Source organism: Aquila chrysaetos, chromosome 26 (assembly GCF_900496995.4).
Source record: "Aquila chrysaetos chrysaetos chromosome 26, bAquChr1.4, whole genome shotgun sequence".
Taxonomy (NCBI): Eukaryota; Metazoa; Chordata; class Aves; order Accipitriformes; family Accipitridae; genus Aquila; species Aquila chrysaetos.
The window spans coordinates 4,053,020-4,072,672 of record NC_044029.1 but is presented as its reverse complement, the minus strand read 5'-3'; the positions used below and the strand labels follow the sequence as shown (position 1 = coordinate 4,072,672).

General features: G+C 39.7%; 1 protein-coding gene across 6 annotated transcripts in view; it reads left to right on the top strand.

The window, feature by feature from the left end:
* VEZT (vezatin, adherens junctions transmembrane protein) overlaps positions 1-19,653 on the top strand; it is a 78,171-nt gene that overhangs the window by 51,101 nt on the left and 7,417 nt on the right. For 3 of the 6 annotated variants that reach the window (XM_030002756.2, XM_030002754.2, XM_041120434.1), the window contains one exon: positions 2,586-3,162. In XM_030002756.2, the coding sequence (XP_029858616.2) occupies positions 2,586-3,162 (577 nt within the window). Of the gene's footprint in view, positions 1-1,787; positions 2,478-2,585; positions 13,753-19,653 lie in introns of those variants that run through there. The other 3 variants (XM_030002755.2, XM_030002759.2, XM_030002758.2) reach the window with 2 other exon arrangements.

Sequence of the window (19,653 nt, the reverse complement as noted above, 5' to 3'; positions counted from 1 at the left end):
AGCTGTTACCTGTCCACATCAGTATATCCTCAGGCTGTTTGTGGCCATAGCTGGGAAGAGTCAGCTGACTCCTGTAGTTTTCAGTAGGTGTTCACCTGAAAGCCTTTGTGGCTCGTGTTGGTTCTTTTCTTTCCATGTATATATACTACATTGCTTTAGGATTAGAGATTCAACGGTGGGGAGGGAGGAAAGTGTGTTTTCCTCCAGCTGCCTAGAACCAATCATTGACTACTTCCATCCTGTACAAGACTGGAAAAGTGGAGGGTGGTTCATGAAAGTAATTAATATTGTCTCCTTTTGGCTCACAGACTGTGTTGGTCTACTCTGAAAGACTGATGTGGACAGCAGGCATAACATCTTCTACTGGTTTTTGAGGAATTTCTTCATTATTTCTTCAAAAGAAACACAAGTTAGTTAAATATGACATAATGGGCCCTGGCATATTACTGCTGCAGACTTTAATTTATCCATACTTGTGAGTCATTCCTTAAAGAAACATTTCTGTGAGCTGTGCTTTCCACATTTGTGGCTTGCTTTATCTTGAAGATTTAAACCCAGAAACATTCACATTCTTGTCTCCATTGGCCCAAGCCAATGGATGGCCATGATACTACACTTTTGCATAGCCCTCTGAAATCTTGCTTTTACAGGATGATCGTATTCCAGAAATCCTGTGTTCTCCTAACTTGTGATTACTGTGAAAAAAGATCCTGAAATATTCAAAGGTTTTAATCTGTTAGTCAAGGCACCCAGCAAGCCATTCTGATTTGTTAGGGTTTTTGGTTTGTTGAAGGAGGGTCTGGTGAGGGTTTCCACATAAAAGAGGTCAGCTCGAAACAAGTTGATGTGTCTAAAGAACACAGCATGAAGTCAACTGGAAATGATAGGTTGGATTCCAGAAGAAAAACATCATCTTAGCAGGGCACCAGACTAAACTAATTTGCCCAGGCCCCGCACCATGGTAATACTGCTTACAGCCTGGGCAGTAGGTTATTTATGGGAGTGTAGGTGAGCTTATATTTTTGGTCCTTTGGCCAGTAAAATGGATGTGCTTTTGAAGGGGTCTGTGAAGTTGTTAGTGGCTTCATTTTCATTTGTCAAACATTGTAAAACAGCTTTGTTCTGGTGCAAAATCACTTCTAGCCTTTCCCCTAACCTCTCCTCCCCAAAAAGTTTATTCTGTCAGTGGTTGCATTGTACCCAGCTGTTTCCCCTTCTCCCACCTTGTCCATATGATAGTTCTTACACAGCTGTTTCTCAGATTTGGAAAACTACACTCTGAGAATTGATGAATTCCACCTTGCTTATTAACTAATCAACTCAGCAAATTGGCCAGCTACCAATCTGAAGTACCTATTATTTTTCAAGAAATTTTGGCTTTGGAAGTATTCTTTGGAGGAAGTAGGCAATAAGTTTGCTCCCAAATGGTAAGATTACTGTGCATATTCCTGCCTCTTCAAGCAAACGGGCAGAAATAAGCAGCAGCATGTTTTTTACGAGATGGGGAAAGAACTACCCCGTTAACAATTGAGATGAGTCTGGTGCAGTGCTCCTTTGATATATAAGGTTTTAAAACAGACAGTGCAATGCAAATTTGAAGCCATAGTCTTTCACTGTGCTAATGACAATAATTATCAATGTGACAACCATAATGATGCGCCTGCCTTCAGCTAGCTAAAATAAATATTACTGAAATAGGATGCGATGGAAAAATCCTAATACCGTAAATTTTGTTTCCCGTGCAAAGTTTGTGTATTTCCCAGAGTTATTTTCATCTCTGCTTACAGGGGTAAAGTCAGAATGGAATTAGAAAGGGAAATGCTACTTGGGAATCTGCTGTTGCCGCTCTCATTTATGTTCGTGCTGCTACTCTAATGGAGCTACTGCAGTTTAGGGAATCTGTTACTTGGAAATGGACATTATATCGTTTTCTTAAAAAGAAAGACGTCTGTTCTTCAAGAAGTGATTGTACCGAGTTATACTAACCCTTAACACTGGGAGGAGAGACTTCCTGGCAAGCATCCCGTTGCTGGCAATGGGACTCGCTGCTGCTACTAACTTCAAGAGAGGCTAAATTAAACCACACTTTATTTGTGAGGACACCTTACCTGACTGTATGAATATGTGTTGTATTTATATGTTGTGGTGTATGAGATCAGCTATTGCCTATAAGGACTTTTTCATGTAACAGCTGTCTTTATTGGATTAGGTAAACTGTTGTTTAAAACAAAGACAGTTCAAATCTGTATACAGTGCAGTAATTTTAATTGGTTTTTACTTTAACATTGAATGCATCATCTGTGTTTGATGCTGGTTTTAAACGTCATCAATTTCGTGCTGTCTCTTTATGTCACAGATTTTAAAGAGTAGTTACAAGTAGCTATCACATTTCACTTGAGCTTTGTGATTAGAAAACACTTTTATTTTAAGTTTTGTTTGATTGTGGGTTTTGTTTCTGTTGTTTTGGGGTTTTTTTTAAGCCATTTTGACCCTTGGAATCTTGCATCTTTTCAGACACAAAAAAAATTATTTATATATAGCAGCTTGCTTTTAGTTATCATTTAATTTTTTTCCCCCTTTTTAAGCTGCAGTGAAACCCTTGTCTCCTGTAGAACCGCTGAAGCTACTAAATAATTTGGAATCACATATGAATTCAGACACAGAAAAGCAGGACTGCAGCCAAAGCTGTGATAAATCTGAAGAAAAAGACTCTAATCCAAAAGTGGACGCTGCTGATAAAAGCAGGACAGAATATTTGTATGAAGATCCTGAGATGGGGGAAAACAAAGACAGTACTGCTGATGAAGGTATTTCTACAGGGGCTGAAGAAGGAATGTGTTATCAGCATGAAGGGGAAGTTGAAGAACTCAAGCCGAGCAATAAGGATGGAGTAGAGGTTTCACAGTCTCCCACTAAGGATGCATTACATGCAAAAATCAAGCATAGGCTGGCCCAGCTCCACATATCAACAGATTTAAACTTCACATCTGGTCTGGCTGCACAAGTTGCTGCCAGGTCTTTATCTTTTACTACAATGCAAGAAGAGACTTTTGGAGAGGAGGAGGAGGAGGAGGATGAGGAGGAAGAGAAGACACAGGAGCATGAAGGCCTTGTGGAGGACTGTGACAATGAAGATAGAGGCTCTGAAAGTGAAGGGAAAGTGTAAGTCTCAGCTGAACTTTGTTAAACAAACAGCAGGCAATTTGATGGAAAAAAAACTAAGGTGGGAGTTTGAAGATGAAAATACTGGATGGAAAAAAAGGAGATCTAAATATAATACATCTTGTTTCCTAAGTCTGATACACTAAATAGGACTTCTAAGTATATTGAAAATTTGCAGGTAAGAGAAGTTTAGGCTGCATCCAAGAAATAGTTGGCTGTTCCCTTTTTAAGATCCTAGTGGTGGGTTTTAGAATTTACCTTTGTGTTTTCTGTTTTATTTATTTATATTATAAGGTATTGTGGGTTTTTGTTTCTAAAAAGAAGGAAAAACAATGTCTTGAATTACAACAGACTGGTTTTTTGCTCTCTGATTCTGTTGTCATGGTATCAATGTCTGTTCCAACAAAAAAGCCAGGACATTTCTTTTGGAAGAACCTGAACTGTTCCCTGTGATCTTCCCCCACCACTTTCGTTTCACTTCTTGTGTCTGCAGCGTGTTGGCTAAGCCACCGTAGGCATTTGTGATTCTGTGGCTAGTGATGTGGCTCCCAACTGAAATGTAGAATTTTAAATAAAAACTTGAAAGAGCTAGTATTTGATGTGTCCTGGGGTATGGGGCTGAAATAGTATAAAGTTAGTCACGCTTCTTATTAAGGTTTATTTAGAATTTTATGAAGGGTTAATAAATGATTTCTAGATGTTGTAATTCATGTTACAGAAATGTGTAGTATATGTTAGGGAGGGTTATAAGCACATCGGTAGAAAGTACTATAGACAGCTAGAAGCTATCTGTTGGATTGATAATAGATGAGAAGTAAATACCTATTTATTAAAACAGCTATTAATTATTTGTTAACCTTTTGTAAATTGAACCTTAATATAATTGTTTGATTTGATATAATGATTGATTGTACATTTTTGTTTATGTCTTGAAGTAATTTTCTTAAAGCAAAATTATCTGAGTGCTTAACAACATACATTATTTTGTTTAAACTGCATACTTGCTTTTCCTTAATGTTCTTTCATTTTTCCTTAGATCACAACTATATCCTGTGTGATTAAGAATCCATGAGAGAACAAGAATTGTGTATTTTCTAAGGTGTATCTTGTAACTTAGTTGACACTGAAGTCTGGATGTTCAGTATGAAGTGATGTGGGTTGGTTTTTTCTCTGTGGTGGTGTTACGAGGAGCAGCAAACTGATGCTCACGTCACAGAGAAGCTGGTTAATGGCTCCACTGCCTTCTCTTCCTTTTGCTCTCTGACACAAAATGAAGCGAAGTCTCATGTCTCTAATAGTGAGAGAGCTGCCTCTTTGTATGGAATAGTCTGCTTGGACCCAGATACATTTCCAGTCACAAAACACCTCATCAGTTACTTAGGGTATTTGTTGTCTCTTGCTGATTCTATAGAATAAAGGGGTTTTTAGATGCAAGTGGTTCGGAACAGTATCTTTCCTAGGATGCTGTTGTGGGAAGTGGGGAAGCTAATGAAGGTCAGCAGGTTAGGGTGGAACTCCTGAGCATATGTCAGAAAATGAGTGCTTTCTTTCAACCTCCCTCTCTTCTACTAGTGATTTTGTATGAATGCTGTTAAATATGTGGATTTTTTCACAGACCATAAAGAGGTAAATATCAATTGATAAGAGAAGGGAGTATGTGACTTACGCTGTTCTTTCACAATATAATGCCTGTCTTCTCCCTCACACACAGATTTTGGGAAGATAATGTTCTACCATTCCTCATTAACCAGTAACACTGTGTTCTGTGCCCTTAATTTTGTGTAAGAGACTGGAAGCTGAATGGATGATGTCTTGGGGAACTTGTAAAAGAAAAAATAGATGCTTCTCATAGTGTATTCAGAAGCTAAGCCTCCTCTTAGTGGTAGAGTATATTCTTCTGTAACCTGTAAAGTTTAGGCTGAGATGATGAAACACTATTTTATTTTCTCTGTGGTAAGCAATTTTTTTTATCAAGTCTAGAACAACTGCTTTGGATAAATTGTGCTTGAAGCATTGTCCATGCTTCTGAAAAAGAAGTCTTCCTCATCCTTGACTTGAGATCCTTGAGTTCACAAAGTGCCCAGATATTTTTTGTTCCTAGCTAATCGTTCTGACTGCTTAAATGTATGTTCCGTTAATATTTTTCCATGAACTCATCCACCAGCATCTCATGATCTGATGTGGTGTGTCCCAGAAATGATACTCCTGAACTTTCCCGAGGGGATCCAAATTTTAGTTTCCAATGTGTATGGCTGTGATACCAACCTGGAAAAATTATCAGATTTAGGATATGAATTATCACTGTCCTCACAGTTTTGGATGAAGTCAGTAGTAGCCTGAGTGCTTTGCATTGCTACTAAAAATAGATTTCAGATCTCACATTTATAAAAGTCGCTAGCTCTTTATTCCTTTGCTGCAGTCCTTAGCAAAAGACCTGGAGAATCTACTTTGGTGGCTCACTTGGGACCCAGTTTTATAATATGCTGGTCTTGGTGATGAAACTGGCCTAAGAAACCCCATCCATCATTAGTTGTTCCTTCTCACCCATCAGCTGTGTCAACACAGGTTTTTGTGGCCATGTTATAAACCAGCTCATGAGTCCACTTGGGTCAAAAATCCACCCTTCTTAGGGGTTACTTTTCACCATTCTTATTGCAGTGATGCAGTTTTCAGCATTTACCTCCAAACAGCTGTATCAGCACATACTGTGTTGCTGGCATGAGACTCAGGATTGCTCACGTTTACATTACTGGCAAAGATGGTGTAGTGTGAAATTACAGCCTTGACATTAGACACGGGTATGATCAAAGGATGACTTTTTGGAGCAAGTTCTTATCCTGCTTTGAACAAATAGATTTTCTACAAGCAATATAACTGATTTCCATGGTTTTACTTAATGCAGTCTTAGAAGCTGCACATATGAACACCTGGGCTCACTTGCTTTCTCTGCCTCTCATCACATCTATATGTTACAGCCATCAGGTCATTTATTTTGATTTATTTAATATTCTCTCTGCACAAAAATATGGCTAGCAGTGTACAGCACACAAAGCATGGCTTCCCTTGATTTGATAACCAGGTTCCATCTATACATAAATAGTCTGTTATAATCCAGATTTCCTCATAATTATGTCATTTGAAAGGACTGTGCATACATGCTGTAGATTCCTTCAAGAACCTGACAGATTTCTTGGCAATCGTAATTTATTGTTGCATTTAAAATAATATATATGAACACACTGAAGTATGCGTTAGCACTAAAGAGTTGTGTTAATATATTGAGCATGTCAAGGTCTGAGTGCTGTCCTGTGTTCTTTGGCTCATTAGCCTAGAGAGGGATTTTTGGGAAAACAGAACATTTACTTCTTAGAGCTTTGCAACTTTTTGAAACATGTTAATCAGGAAATCCATACCAAATAATGGGTTATGCCAAAGGATAGCAGCAGCCAGAAGAGCAGAGCTAACAATAAATGCATTTTCCCTATGCCATTTCCAATTAGCAGCTCTGTGAAGTTGTAAAGAAGCAAGTAATTATATAGGGTTAAATAATTTCTTCTCCTCCTGTCCTACCTGGAAGGCACTCCAAAGATGATATTTGCTTCTTAGGTTGGATTGCAGTCTAGCACTACATCTTTTACGTCACTTAACTTTACAGCTAAAGATCTAGGTAAAGGCTTAAATGGGGGCAAAGACCTATGGTAAGAAGATTACTTGTCCCTTTTTTTAAGTGTATGTCTTCATGACAGAAATGAAACAGTGGTGTAATGGAAGCAAATTTTGAGACCGATAATCGAGCGTCTTTCAAATGGAGTCAAATGTGCTTGTGTCAACCATAAGCAAGATTCACGAATGTGAAGGCTTCTGCTATCAGTTGCAGTAATGAGACAGTTTTACTCCCGACAGAGGATTACTAGACATCACTGAATCTTGCACTTAGTTTTCTAAATACAAGATGGAATCTGGTTAAGTAGCCAGTTTTACTGAGGTTTCAGACTTTGTCCTGAGCACACCCGTCTGTGTGTGACCTGACTGTTTTACAGTAGTGGAAATTTTATGTGTATCTGAAGTACAGAATTTGCAACTGTCATATTAATTTATTTGGTAGTAAAAAAAATCTAAATGGTGGACTGCGTAGAGCTGTTGGCCCACACTGAACTTTGTAATCTTGTAGTCTATCCCTTTTTTTTTAACAGAAACAAGGGGTCAAGAATACTAAACTGCCCTTCTTCTTTAAAGTATTTAGTGAAGGGCTGCTGTTGCTCTGCAAGTGGCTTGTTCCCAGGGCTAATTACTCTTTACAATTAACAGGTTTTCATACTGTCTCATCTGAAAAAGCAGGCAGAGTGTGAGGAAGGCAGTTGGTCAGTCTAAAGGGTCAGGCTCCTCTGGGATCTTGTCTGTGACGCTGAGGGAAGAGTATGAGAAAAGGGAGATCGTGTAGTGATGTTCCCCAGGTTACTCCCCAACACTTTGTGGCTCAGGGGCTTCTTGAGCCAGTGGTGGTGGCTGTCAGCTTAACGGGTCCCGATGGAATTCTCTTCCATGAATTTGTTCAGGCCCATCTTTGGTCAATTATTACTAGTCCCAATGCCAGCATGCACTCACCTTTATTACAGTCTTTTACAAATGAGAAGATTTGTCAATAGTGTTTTTTAATTCTTTTTTTTTAAACTGAGCAAGCCCACTTCTCTCAGTGCTTCTGCAGAGGTCATGTGTTCCACCTTTTGGTTGCTTTCCTTAGAAATCTGTCCAGTTTTTGAAGTATAATGACCAAAGTGTGGTGCAGTACTACAGACGTAACCTCAGCAGTGCTGAGTATGGAGTAATAATCACCTCCCATAAAACACTCTACCATTCAAATATATTTGAGTCCATATAGGAAAAAAATCTTTTCAGATCTTTTACCCCTAGCTATTAGGATGACAAATGAAAATATTTGGTCTAATGGAGGAGAAATATTTATTCACTGTCAGCAGGATTTGGCTGGACAATGTTTTTCTTTGCTAACAAAACAAAAAGTTGTTAAATCAAAATGATCTTCCGAACAGCTGCCACCTGGCCTAACAAAAACTAAAGATGCCAAAAACCACTTGTTTAAATTTCAGCTTGACTTTTCGGGTCTCTGATGAATAAGCAGGTATCACAAAATATATTATCACACAAGAAACATGGGAGCGGATATATGGATATCAGAGATCAAACTGAAGGCTTCTGTGGCTAATTTGCAAAATGTTTGGAGGTGTGCTTTATTCATATTCTCATGATATGTTTTTATTTTACCACCTTGAATTTTAAATGCCAAAAAATACACTTTGATTTATCTGACTTGGAAATTTGTGCAGTAATTAGATAAGTGATAATGGTCCTGTAACTGTGATAATAGGCCATGGTCATAGGTAGGAGTAAAACCTACCTACCATGAACTTTGCTTTGTAGACCGATACAGTTTGAGCTACAGATCAGTATGTAACTGTTCTTGATATTCTGCCTCACCTTTCACACTGCCATCTCTTAAGTTTTTGGCAGGTTTGTCAGAATAAAACTTGACTCAACAGCTTGAGTGCTCTGTTAGCCCACGTAACACTTCCTGAATCAAACACAGGATTCTGAAGAAGTGACTATAATTTAGTAGATGAGGAAGAACAGTCTGTCTCTGTTACAAAGTGGCTTATTTTAAAAGGGTTGAATAGGACCAAAACTTGAATACTTTCACATGATCAGCATATTTTGACCTTTATACCTTCTCAGGTTTAAATCTTAAAGGCCTCACGGACAGTTTGCTTTAGGGGATGCAGTTCTATAGCAGCTTAAACCAATCCAGGTCCAGACTGCCATGGCCATGCAATCTCAGTCCCTCCTTCAGGCTGGCTTTTGTAACCACTCAGCGGTTTTAGGACATGGATCTGGCTGACAGTGCACCACTGCTTTACCTTTCAGCTGGCTCCCTCAACTAATTCATCGTGTGGTTGAAAGAGCACTAGTAGCATCTCAGAGGAGCAGGAGGGAATATATGCCTGGGTGATGAGGAGGAATGCCATAGCTGAAATTTAAATCAGTTTGAATTAATGTTCACATGCTGTGAGTTGACATCATTAATGTCTGTACTGAAGTGAGATAAACTGAACTCCATATGTTGCTTCCTTCATCTCTCCATATTATCTGTTGATTGAGGATGATGCCATTCATTAGTTTCCTCACTCATTTTCACTCCTCCATTTTTTTTGTTCTTCAGGCCTAGGCTGCCCAATACCTGTTGCATCTTACTCCATAGAGTCTCCAAGAGCTGTTTATTATACGGCCAGTAAAACTGAAATTATCGTGCATCTCTTTTTCTCTTTTCTGCTTATGGTTTTCACCTTTCTGGTCCCTGTGACAGCAGTGACACCCATGGTCCTCTCCCTTTACCACCACTCTTAACAGTTTCAGATTTTAAAATAATACACAAATTCTTTTTGTGTGTGTGTAACACAGCTTGATTCTTCTGTATCTTCAGCATCTGAATGACTAGATCTAGAAATGTATACTGACTGTCCCAGTTAACTTGAGAACTGAAACAGAAGGCGGACACCATAATGGGGAGTACTAATAATGAAAACAGAAATAATATGTATGGCAGCTCAAATTTATATGACGCTTTTGGTGTATTTTGGCTTTTATAAGTAATTCTGGCTTACTGAAAAACACCAGTTGTGGTTTAGAAATGACTGCAATTCTAGTACATGGTCCCAAAATAAGTGTCATTAGTTAGCTTGATTTGCTTTAATATTTAAAGACTGCTTCCTGACCTTCTCCAGCTGCATGGACGAGAACTGAAAATAATCTCAAATTTCCAAATAGAGTGACCAATGCTTTCTGTTACTTTGTGCTATTAAAAAGAGGTCCATTCCTAAAAAAACAAAAAGAGAAAAGTCAGTGCTTAATATCTTCAGTAGTCATTACTAACAGAGAATCATGCATTTGATCTCAATAGAAGCACCATAAATGACAGCTGTTTATAATGTTTGATATCTGTGTTTCTAAAATAACAACAACAATAATAATAATAATAATACGTTAAATGTATTATGGGATAAAAGCCAGAAATCTATAAATTGTCCTCCAGATCTTTCATCCAAAGCCACAGCTGGTCAAATTTAAACATGTTAATGCTGTCTGTTCCTGCACCGCTCAGTATGACATTGTACTCAAAGTTTTTAATGTCCTAACGTGAGTGTTCACAGACAGTCTGCGTGCACCTATGTTCTCGAGGTCTGCAAAGCTTGTAGAGATCACAGAACACTGCTGAGTGAAACAGATACAGGAGCAAGGTGCCTCGCAAGCAATTTGGGTTTATTGTCTCTGTCTTGCTCTATTGCAGCATCCATGCCATATGCAATCACACTCATAAACTTCTTCCTTCTCAGCTTTCCTTTTCATAGGCCACACAAACCAGTTGTGGTTTTGTTTGTTTGTTTCTCACCTAGGTTACTATCCTATAATGCACCAGGTAATATATCTGCAATAGAAGCTTAAATACTAGTGGCTGTACTGCAAAAGACAGGGCCTGGGCACGCAGAGCCTGGAGAAGCTCTTCTGGTTTGACCACTTCTGGGAAGGGTTGTACCGAGGTGATCGACCACAGGGGTGCTGAGCTAGGCTCGATGACTCTGCAGGTTATCTTTCAAAGCTCCAGTTTTTGCTAGGTCCGTTCTTTCCTCTGGCGGTCTCTCTCTTCCCTCTTAGCAGTCTTCAGCTCTTCTCCAGCATTCTGCTGCCAACTCTTTAGGAACTTGGCCGCTTTCTCCCTTCATTTCTGAACCCCTTGTCTGAACTTAATGAAATGGCAGGTTAGATGGAATCCACACCAAGGCACTGTTGCGCATTCCCAGTCATAAACTCATCAACAGAAGGATTCTTAGGGCTGGTAACTTGTCTGTCCCGACTTTCCTTCCAGGGAGCTTTGACCTACATTTCAGCCTGGCCCTCCTATTCCTTCCTGGACTTCAGAACATTCACTTCCAGAAACCTCCCTCCTTAATGATCATAAGACGGTAATGTCTCCTCAGCAAGACTGATCCTTGAACACGTGTTCCTCATTACATAAGCTTACCTGAGCTGCTGTGAGTGCCTGTATGCCCATCTGCCCTGTCTTAAACATGTAAACAAATACATCTTCCTCAACATTTCCTGCTTGCTAAGTCTTAGCGTTTCCCAAAACGGGGCCTAAGGGCAGCATAGATTGCCAAGGAAACCACCGGGAAGGGAAAGAAAAGAATCTTGATAAGCTGCTGTTTAATTGGTTAATAAATGAGAGCTAAAATATAAGAGGAAATGTTTAAAAGAGCAAACTGCAAGAGACTTCTGGCAGGGCTACAGAGGGAAGTCACACGCAATACACTCTGAAGTTTGCAGACACTGGGAAGGATCCACAATTTCTCTTCAGTGGGAGACAGGAAACATTCACCAGACTGGTAGTCTTCAGCAGCTCTTAAAAACCCCTCTGTTTTATCTACATTTCGTTTCCCCAGAAAGACTCAGTCCTGCTGTGCTGGTGTATCAAGCTGTATGTAAATCAATCTCCGTATCTCTTCCTTTAAGCTCTGTATGATGTCAGCCTCTTTCCTTCGACTGCACTGAAAACCCATGTGGTTTGGCTCCACTGGGAGCCTCTTCTGCACCTACCCTGCCAGTTGCTGACGCTGCTTTAAACACAGTTGATGAGATCGGCCTCAAGCAGGTTTAGATCAGCAGGGCTTTAAAGCAGGCATGAAGCCTGGTGGCTGGCTGTGTTAAGGCTCCGAGAACTAAAGTTCTGGGTTGGATGTAGGCGGTAGCAGGCAGACATTCCTGGGTTCTGCCCTTTCTTTGTGATAGGGTTTCTTGCCTGTGATATTTTCCCAAACCCTTTTGTTTCTCTTTTTCTTACTTTCCCACTTTACCTCCTTCCTTTTTCCCATGGATATGAATCAGGACTTAAAGTCATTTCTACATATTTGATGATGTGCATCACCAGGATTATTTTTAAGCCATTTTTTAAAAAATTTGGCTGGCTTTCCCCAGTTTCAGAAGTAGTTTTCTCAATTGTAATGCTAATCGCTTTCAAAGTCTTTTTGGTTGCTGTTATTTCTTCAGCATCTCTACTAAAATTGTGCCTCACTACTGCATGTATTGCTTTTTCTCCTTATCCTGTATCCCTGACGGCTGCCTAGGTGGCATGGATGTCGCTTATCCATCCTTCAATTAGTAATGATTGAATGGAATAGGGAATGCTTTTACAGGGATGCATAAATGCTGTATCAGCACTTTGTTTGATCTTTTATACAGAAGTTTATTTATAATTCCTCTTTCATCCTGAAGATGAAATTAATTTTAAGCAATCCTGGCAATAGTTAGTTTCTGCAGTATGTTTTGCTGGCTCCTTAGTACAAGCACTTTAGTAATGAACACTGGTTATTCTTGTCTAAATAAGTGATGACTGAAGAAAGAAAGTTTTTCTGTGTCATATGCTTCCAGTTGCATCTTCTCATCATCTTTCAGAGACCTGTATGCTGTGCAACCGTGTGGCAACTATTAGCAAAATCCCTTTCAGCATCACATAAATGGCTGGGTAGGTGGGGCTTTAGGAACAGAATAATGTGGCAGTGGAGGAGACTGTTAGCAGGTAGATCTTTAACCTAGGAACCGAACTTAGGTGCTCTGCAGGAGATGTCTTCTACTTATCTAGCTGTATGACTCCTAAGAAACAGAGTTTCTCTGTACGCTTTGAAAGTGCCAAAATAGCGGCAACAGTACAGACTGGCTCCTTTTATCTGAAGCTTTGTGGCTCCCTCATAATGCTTAGACTTTGTTATCAGAACAAAGGCTGTCTTTTGCTGATGTTAGGAGCTGTGGCTGATGCACACCTCTTCCTGTAAACTTTCCCTGTATTGGTTTTAAGGTTAACGGCTGTTGACCGCTCTTCTCACTTAGGTCTGACTCACTCTCACCTAATTCATATCCCCAGGAAGGAAAGCTTAGAGATGACTGGGGAAGAAGGGAAATAATTTGATCTTGAAAGGCAAGGGGAAGCTTGGTGAGGCAGGAGTATTTATTCTTATGTATTGAATCTTGCTGCCTAATCGGTGCATAATTTGTTGTGCAGTACAAAAGGTCTTGCTTATTCTTTGCTGTCTCCAGGTTGGTTGGTTTGTTTTCATATGGAATACTGAACAGATCCAATTGCTGCTGTTAGAAGGAGAAGCCTGTCTACTGAGAAGGGTCTGTAATGTTTTCCTTTACTTGGAGATATTTGAATGCTAAATTGCCTGTGTGTATTCTTCATAATGTACCATATGCAAATATTCTTCAGGAATTGATACTACCACTTCAGACAGTCAATATTTTCTATGTAAGAACTGTACGTTTCCTATACTGCCAAGAATGTATATATATCTATGAAGACTTAAGATTGTATCTTTTTGAGCAAGCCTCTTTCTTCAGCCATCTGAAACTTTCTTCCTGTTTCTCGAGATCTCTGCTAATTTATTAGACACTTGTGTTATATTGTGTACTTTTTTGTATCAGCTGTATTGCTGTATTTCTCCTTTCTCTCATTAAAACCTGTTCTTCTCATCCTTCTACTGTGCTGCTTCATATTGGAAATACTCGCACCCTGTCAGGTAACCCGGTCTGGGGTAGTGGGTCTGGCGGAGATGGAGCTAGACCAGTCCTAAAAAGCCAGTCATTCAGATTTCTATTATATTATTCCACTGATCCCAACATGTAATCAGTTTTACTGTCTTAAGCTTCCCTAGGGTTATTTTGCAGCATAGTCCATACTTGTGTAAGATAGTGAAGAAGAAGCCTAGAATGGGATACCCGTGGTATAAACAAATGGACGAGAGACAAAAAATGTAGTAAGAGATGAAGTCTGTAAGTCTCACGGATGGTTGTTTCTGCTGACATATGCTAAGAAACCTGTAGTCTCCTGAGTGAAGCAAGTTTTGAAGAGAGATTTGGAAGAGGAATCTAAGGGCACTTTTTTTCTAGAAATGTGGCCTTCAACTTAAGTCACTCAGTTCTCTATGCTGTCTCCATGCTTAACTCATCTTCCAGGTAGATGAAGAGGAAAACATGAATGCAGGGTAGGACCTGTTTGCTTACTTCCATTAGAGAAACAGCTGATTTACAAACAAGAAAATGCCATCTCCCAAGAAATTACTCCATGAACAGATAGAGAAATGATAGTGCTTCTTTTATCCTCCCAGTGAAAAGCAAGATTTTCAAAGTTTCACTGATGCTAAACCCTTTTTAGCAGTGCTATGCAGGAGGAAAGAGTTCAAAAGGTCCATTACAGTGGACCCAAGGTATTGAAATAAAGAAAGTGAACAGAACATGCACATGCACCTATGTGTTGAGTATTTAGCTGTTTCTGAGGTTGGGAGATCAGCTGTAATTAGACACTTACTTAAGGATGAAATTAATCACATCTTTAGCACCACCTGTATAATTATAGTAGTGTATATGGAAATAGCTATGTCACCTAGCCTTGCTTTTCTCTCAGACTCTTCATCACCCTCTCCTTCATTAAGACTGGTTTTGTGCCCCCAGTTGCATCTGCTCACGTGCTCACAGCCTGTGCAGGAAAGAACCCTGTGGAATGTCCCAGCGGTAGCATTTAAGGATTTCTTGTCATGGTGCTGTGGTAGCGAGGAGCACAAACACACATGTAGAATAACCATGCTGGCTTTGACCACGTGACATTGGTTCTACTTAGATTTAGGTTAGGCAAATGCCAGTCCGTGCGACTTGCCTACATTTGCTTCTAAAGTTGCATTTAGGGATGATGCCACAGTGGGAAATACTTCGGAAAATAGAGAAGAACCAGCACAGGGAATTCCGCAGGCTGGTGAAGCCTTTCCAGTCACTCAGAGAAGCATTTGCAAAAGCACCCAGCCTAAAGCTCATCTGTCCTGACTGCAATCAAGAAAGCTTGCCACTGACTTGGAGGGAAAGCACGGTAGGCCAGTAATTAATGTGTTTGAAAATGCTACTGTTAATTACCTGTCATATTTAATCCCTGACTTCTCTACTACTCCAGTAATTGTTTTGTGTACACATGTGAAGTGACAAGCTTCCTTCAGAGAAGAATGGACTACAACTATAGTATGTGCTGTTTTCTGCTGTTGTTCAATGTAAATGAAATACATTGTTTTGTTAAGCTAAAAAGAAATACAAGAAAGGAACAGACTTTCCGTGACCTGTCAAAGTTAGCTAAGAGCAGCTCAGCAAAAGACTGCCCACTTCATTTTGGGTTCTATCCTGTGTTCTTTGCTGCCACTGCTGTCAACTGCTTCTCAGCTATTAACGATAGCTTAATAGATCATCATCATCATCACACCCTGCAAGATGTAGTGGTTAAATTAGTAGTGGAATGCAGTGGCCTTTGCATTCATACCAGCCATTCTGAAGTTCCAGTTTGATTACTGGTTTGCAGCACCACTAAATTAAAAATAATGATATGGTTGCCAAAAGCTATGTAATAAATACATTGCAATTATTTCCCCTTTCTGCCTGTCTTTGTTTCTGCTTGGAAACTTCTACAGGAGAGCTAACTGTTGTAGCGTATGCTTTAGCTCCTGCAAACGCTCCCTCTGGGAGCTGTATGCTCAGTATGCATCTGTGAAATATTTGACCATCTGCTGCTATTTCTCCAGGTTATGCTTCTAAAGCTTCCCTGCAACTGTTAATTAAATGAAGAAGCTACTTGCCAGAAGACACCTGACTAAAGTAATCGGTCCTTTAATTGCAATTAAACTTGTATGGATAGTGCCAAAACGTAAATATAACAGCCCATAAGACAAGTAAGTCTTAGTCAGACATGCACAAAAGAAATGGGGGATGTGCCCAGGACCTTCACCTCTGTTTTCTTCTTTCCTCCTTGCTGGTAACTGCCAGTAAAGATTCTGTAGCTCAGCAGTTAGGGTTAGACAGTCCTAACTGTTGAATGGGACAGGAGGGAATGTACAAGATGGAGAACTTGTAAACACACCAAAAAGGTGCAAATGCTTTGCGATTGAGATTTCTGTACTTGCTGCTCTGAGTCATAGTGCTTTATATTTAAGAAATTGAACAAAGAAGCCAAAGGTCTCAGAATTAAGTGATTAAAAACCATGATGATGGAAAGTACAATACCTGAACTTGAAATCACTTGGAAGACAGTAACCCATGCGATAATCACTCCTTGTCTTAGCTATTTGTTTTTGAAGGTCTTTAGCTGACTTGCTGTACCCATTGAAAATATAGTTGGCAAAGAGTAGCTTTCCTTGAATGTACATCTGCCAAAGAAGAGAACAAAAAAAATGCACAATTGGCAAGAGCAACCTCTTATTCCAAATGAAGATGATAGGTTGAGAAACAAAGAAAGTTGTTAGGTAGGCTGACTTACAACTTTATTATGGCTTAGAGCTTTCACCTTTCGTGACTTTGTTATATAAAATAAAATACTTAATTTCATTTAAGAAATTAAAAAATAAAACTCATATTTTTCTAGTCCCTCCAAGATTTCAAAACACAGCATACTGGAGTGTATAAAACAACATTTTGCATGCTGCTTCATGGACTACCAAAACCCACCAGCATCCATCCCAGTAATATTTCAGTTTAGCTGTGGCATAACATAACATTTGAAGACAAACACAGACAAATACATTAGGAGAAAACATTAGGAGAAACAGTGACACAGTTGGGCCAGATTCTCACTGACATGAAGGCCTGTGTCATGGTTCTGGCAGTGTAAAGGAGCCTTTGTTTAAGTGAAAATTGGCTTCATTGAATTTAAAACTATAAGAATCATTTAAGCTGATGTACTACCCAAAGCTGCTTGTGTTGTGGGATGTTCCCAGTGTTACACAATTGGAAACATCTGGCTTATTTCATGGAAGCTCTCAGCATGCAAGACTCCAAGTCAGGACTCGTTGAATACTTCAGGGTAATGCATATTCAAGTAACAATGGATGTATTCACTAGAAGGAAATCCAAAGGACCACTGAATTGTCTTCATCTTATGTACACACCAATATGTATTCATCTGTAACATAACCAGTAATGAACATGACGTAGAACACCGCTTTTGCTTGTGGGTAATTGAAAGAACCATTTTACATAATGCATTTTTCAGTTTTATAGACAAAAGTTATTATGATTGCACTGTTTTACTCAACTCTGAAACATTTTTCTTTCACTCAGGTAGCTTGTCTCACTACTATGAAGAGCTGTATTTACCAGAGTGTGAGAGGAGCACTCACAGCAGTGCAGATTTGGAAGTGATGAACAGTTTAATACACGTTACACTATGACACAGGTCCTCGTTTCTCCACTCCGTTGCTTAAATCCAATGTTGTGAGCAGTGTCGGCATCATAACAAAGGGAGTCCTGTAAGCTCTCCTTGGGGTACAGTTTTGAGTGTACGTCAGCAGGTGGAAATGACAATAACATTTGGCCTCAGCTACTGATTCTCTGCCTATATGTCTCCCCTTTATGTCTGTGTGTTTCCCCTTAAGGCAAACTCTTATTCATTTGTTCTGACTTCCCTGACTCTCTCTTGATTTTCCTATTCTCATTTCAGTTTCTTCCTCATACTTTACTTGTACGTATGTTTCTTTTCCTGCTTCTTAATTTTTTCATAATCAGTGTCTCAACTTGCTTCCAATAACTGGTCTTACCTCCCCTTCCCTATCGCATTTCTCATTACACAGATCCTTCAGATCTGACGTCCAGTCTCTCATACTTCTCCTCTGTATCTCTATTATCATTCTCCCTCAGTTCTGCATGTTCTTTCCTTGCCGATGGTGGGAGCACAGAGAACAAGAGAAGAAACCTGCAGCCCAGCTTACTGCTTCTGCTCCGTATACCAGGGATTCGTGCTTTGGTTTGGTGACCACTCCCTGGTCTCTTCTAGTCTTTGGGTTCCCCATACAGATAATCCAAATTAGTTTCCTCTTGCTGCTGCAAGCCCTTACGTGTTGTGTTGTCCAATTTAAGTGCCTTTCACTGCCACATGGATGAGGAAGCAACGCACAGCACTCCTCTCATGTTGGCTTTGTTTAACCACTGGCATCGTCCTACTGCCAAAATGTGGTGGGGTGCATACCAGTTTTGTTATTTCATTTAGAGCTCTGACCCTGTTTCGGTGTGGCGAATGATGAAAACTATTAACAAGCAGACAGGGAAGGAACCTTTTGCCACTGCAGGACTGCCTACAGAACGCTTTGGATATAACGCTGCTGGTCTCTGATACATGTGTATTCTGTAATTGTACAAAATGAAGAGGCTGATGGAAGGGGTAGATAAATCTACTCCAAAGATGATCTGATGCATGGATACACAATGCATTGAAACTTTTCTAAGTGAATATAAACAAGAAGGCTGCCTCTGGCAATCACCATCGCTGTCAGAGGAATGTTGCCCTTTCCATTACAATTCACCTGGTTGATTCTGTGATGTTATGACATGGAGGAATTTCATTATTCCTTCCACCACAAGCAATCAATTTGTGCCTTCAAGCATAAAATTCAAGGATGCTTGAAGCTTTGCTTTGCTTGCATAATACGTAAATGTTACCAGTCAAAGTTTTCCAGTGTTTCTCAAATTCCTGTCACTCTCATTACGGCCTTCTGTAGCATGTGACTTTCACGGGCTGGCATTTTATGGCATCAGTAAGAACTTTATCTTCTACAGGGTATCTTTCTGGCTTGGTTCATTCCTAAAACACCAGGAATTTATAAAATAAGAAGGTTCATTAGCAAGCAGCTCTGAAGGTCAACTTTTCTCAGTAGGAGTAAACTGGCATAGCAAAGCTCTTTTACCCCTCCTGGGGTAAATTTAATCCAGAGTGTTTTAAAACCCAAGTCTTCAGTGAAAGCCAAGAGATAAATTTGGATGGCGGCATTCTGGAGTGGAGGGAGGTTCTTTCTCCTCTCAGAGCTAAACATAGTTCTGGCAAATGGCCTCAGACTGAAATTCTTGAGGGAGTCATAATAAGCAAGCCAGGGCAAAGAGGAATGTTTTTTCTCCCTGACTAATTCTTCCACATAAAAAGGTGAAAGGTCAAAGATGAACTTTAATACCAATGAAATTCTGAACTTCAGAGCAGTAATATGTCAGAACATTAAAAAGAAGTCAAAATAAAAAATGTTTTATTATTGGCAACAGTGGGTTGGTTTTATAAGCATATATATCTCTGTCCTGGTCCCTTTTAACCTTTGGGAGAAGGGGAACTCTTAGATATTAAACACTGACATTAAGCAATCCACAGTAGAGGTTTTGGAAGTTCAGCCCATACTTTTCCCCTTATATGCCCTTCTGCATCTTTCCAGCTGACTGAAGGAGTAAAATGGGGCTGTCTTCAAGTTATCACATGTTCTCTTTCCCTAGCTTTTTTGACCGAGACGGTCATTCTTGAGGTTAATTTCCGTCTTCCTTCTGTCTAGGAATATTTCATGCAGATTAGCAAACTTCACATGTTCATATTGT